Raw genomic sequence first — 2,726 nt, 5'->3', positions numbered from 1 at the left:
CCTCCCACACCTGCCCATCCATTCACCCTCCTCCTTCCTCCTCCCTCCCACACCTGCCTGTCCACTCACCCTCCTCCTCCATCCTCCCTCCCATGTCATCCCATCCACTCACCCACCTTTATCACCCACCCTGCCTCCACCCAGCCGCCCACCTGTGTGGGAGCCTCCAGCCTCTGGCCCTCTGGGTCCTGGGGAGAAGCAAAGGGTCTCCTTTCATCTCACCCACACCTGATGGGAGAGGTGTGGGTGCCTCCAGCCTCTCAGGTGTCCGGCCACCTGCTCTTCCCGCCTCCACTGCACACAGCCGGCTCCTCCAGCTCCTCCTGGGGGCCCGCAGGGTTTGAGGGACAGTCGCCTGTGGGTCTGCTGGGACCTGGGCTCTTGGCACAGGGTGGGGGCTGGGCTCCTCTCCTGACACCATCAGCATGTTGCTGAGGTCGAGCTCATTCAGAACAGACCTGTCGCCTGCGGGTCCGAAACCTTCCCGGAAGCAGAGCCTGTCCAGGCCGCTGGGCGACGCGAGGCCGCCGCTCTGCCCGTCAGGGGGGGCTGGCAGGCTTCTTTGTCGGGTGCCGAGTGGGAGCCGTTACCCCCACTCCTGGCAAATACCCCACGTAGTGCCTGGCCCTGCCTCAGCAGGGTGTGGCTTCTGTGCCAGGGCAGCGGGTGCATGCTTCCCCTAGTGGCGGGAGTCCTGGGATGCAGGTGTTTGCATAATTCCCTTTGTTTTAATCGAGAAGATTTCCATCTCAGCTCTGCTGCTGGGAGTCCTGGGCACAGTCGCCAGAGACACCACGGTGGCTCCTCCCGCATCCACAGGACTGCACCTTCCCGGCGACTTCCCAGCAGCAGCTCTGCCCTCCCACCATGGAGGGCACGTGGGAAAGTCCTTTGTGGCCGAGGGAGGACAGCCGTCCACCTGCTCATTCATTACCTGCGCTCTTGTTCCCCTGAGGAGGGGGCGCCATTGCTGCCCAGGGACTGAGCGGGACGGAGTCCTCTTAGCATTCACCTGCTACCCCTCCCTCCGCACTGGAGTCACGGCTCCACGCCCTGCACCGGGAGTCCTGCACCGGGAGTCCCGCACCGGAGTCACGGCTCCACACCCCGCACCGGGAGTCCTGCACCGGGAGTCACGGCTCCGTGCCCCGCCCCGGGAGTCCTGCACCGGGTGTCATGGCTCTGTGCCCCATACCGGGAGTCCTGCACCGGGAGTCACGGCTCCATACCCCGCACCGGGAGTCCTGTTCCGTTTCCCAGGGCCGTGGGCGTGCTCATTGATGTTGGGAGCTGTCGTGAGCCTCGTGGGCACATGGCGAGCTGTTTCCCAGGCTCCTCGCTTCTTCGAGAGGCAGAGCCGGGCCCTGGCCGGCCGCGCTCTTCTGCTGTCCCTCGCCCTGGCAGTCCCCACTGCAATCGCCCGTCCGCGTCTCCTAACCTCTCTCTTATGTGTGTTTACTTGCCACTTCTAGAACTTCCTTTGGGAGAAAACACCTAGGAACTTTTCTCAGGGTGGCCCCTCAGGGCCGGCCACTGGGGCAGGGAGCCTGGCGAGAGGGCGGGTCTGCGACTCGGAGGTGAAGCCGGACGGCGCAGGGAGGCCTTAGTGCGCTGGGCCGCAGGCAGCAGGCGGGGAGAGGCCCGTCCCTCCCTCCAGTCAGTGAGCAGCACGCACCTGCTTCGTGGGCAGCCCCTTCTCAGGTCACCGTGGTCACGGGGCCGTTGCTCCTGGAGCGGCCCCCAGGGTTCCATAGACGCGGAGCTTCGTGGGGCCCGCAGCCTCTCAGCTGGTGGCTGACCGCTCGCCGGTAGGGGCGGGGCCGGGCGCGGTGCGGGACTCAGGCTGTGAGTGCCACTGCAGCCGCCGAGGATGAGCCGCCGGTCCCAGTGGGAGGTCGTGCGCCAGGGAAATGCGGCTGGTAAACCGGGCTGTCCCCAGAGGCCCAGCCGTCCTCCCCGGGCCCCAAACCTGGAGCTCAGAGGCCCCTGCCCAGGGCCCAAGGCCATGCCCGCTTGGCACTTAGCGGCTGGGTCCGGAGCACTTGCGGGTGAGGTGGAAGTCGTCCTGCGAGTGGCGAGCTCACCTCTCCCTCAGTCCTTTGCGCCTCCAGCCTGTCTGGTGGGCCTGCCCCGTGGAGAGGGACCCGTGCCCCATGTGTGGGCTTCCCCCGGGTCCCTGGTGGTGGTTGGAGTGGGTGGTTCAGAGATGGGTGCAGGTGAGGCTCCTGACAGCGGCCTGTCTGTCCCGCAGAGCAAGTGCACCGGCACCTGGAGCAGCATGAGGTGCGGTACCTGCAGTTCGCCTTCCGCTGGATGAACAACCTGCTGATGCGGGAGGTGCCCCTGTGCTGCACCATCCGCCTGTGGGACACCTACCAGGTGAGCTCTGCGCATGCTCGGCTCCGTGCGCGGCGCTTCAGGCCCATTGCCGATTGTGTCTGTAGCTGAGCTTCCTTCCCCGGGGATGGCGGAACGCTGGTGACTGCGGCTGGGTCTGAGCACGTCTGCCCCGGCGCTCACACTCACGCCGTCTGCGCTCCGAGCTGCTTATAATTAAGACTTTAAAAGCCTCGCTGACGGCCAGTGCAGCGTGCAGTCCCTCTCCACCCTCCTGATGGAGTCCGTTGCTCAGGAGACGCGTTTTCTGGAACAAACCACCTCTGTTCCCGAGGGTCCCGTTGCTTATCTACCTTCCCATCTCGGTGGCGGTGATTGCCGAAGCCGAG

At 65.8% G+C, this 2,726-nt stretch overlaps 1 protein-coding gene across 1 annotated transcript in view; it reads left to right on the top strand.

Annotated features, from left to right (window-relative positions):
- Nucleotides 1–2,726, top strand: part of TBC1D22A (TBC1 domain family member 22A) — a 185,264-nt gene that overhangs the window by 150,575 nt on the left and 31,963 nt on the right. The window contains exon 12 of the mRNA XM_015570730.1: nucleotides 2,252–2,379. Within this exon, the coding sequence (XP_015426216.1) occupies nucleotides 2,252–2,379 (128 nt within the window). The remainder of the gene's footprint in view (nucleotides 1–2,251; nucleotides 2,380–2,726) is intronic.

Source organism: Myotis davidii, unplaced genomic scaffold, assembly GCF_000327345.1.
Source record: "Myotis davidii unplaced genomic scaffold, ASM32734v1 scaffold67, whole genome shotgun sequence".
NCBI lineage: Eukaryota > Metazoa > Chordata > Mammalia > Chiroptera > Vespertilionidae > Myotis > Myotis davidii.
This window is presented reverse-complemented; position numbering and strand designations above follow the sequence as displayed.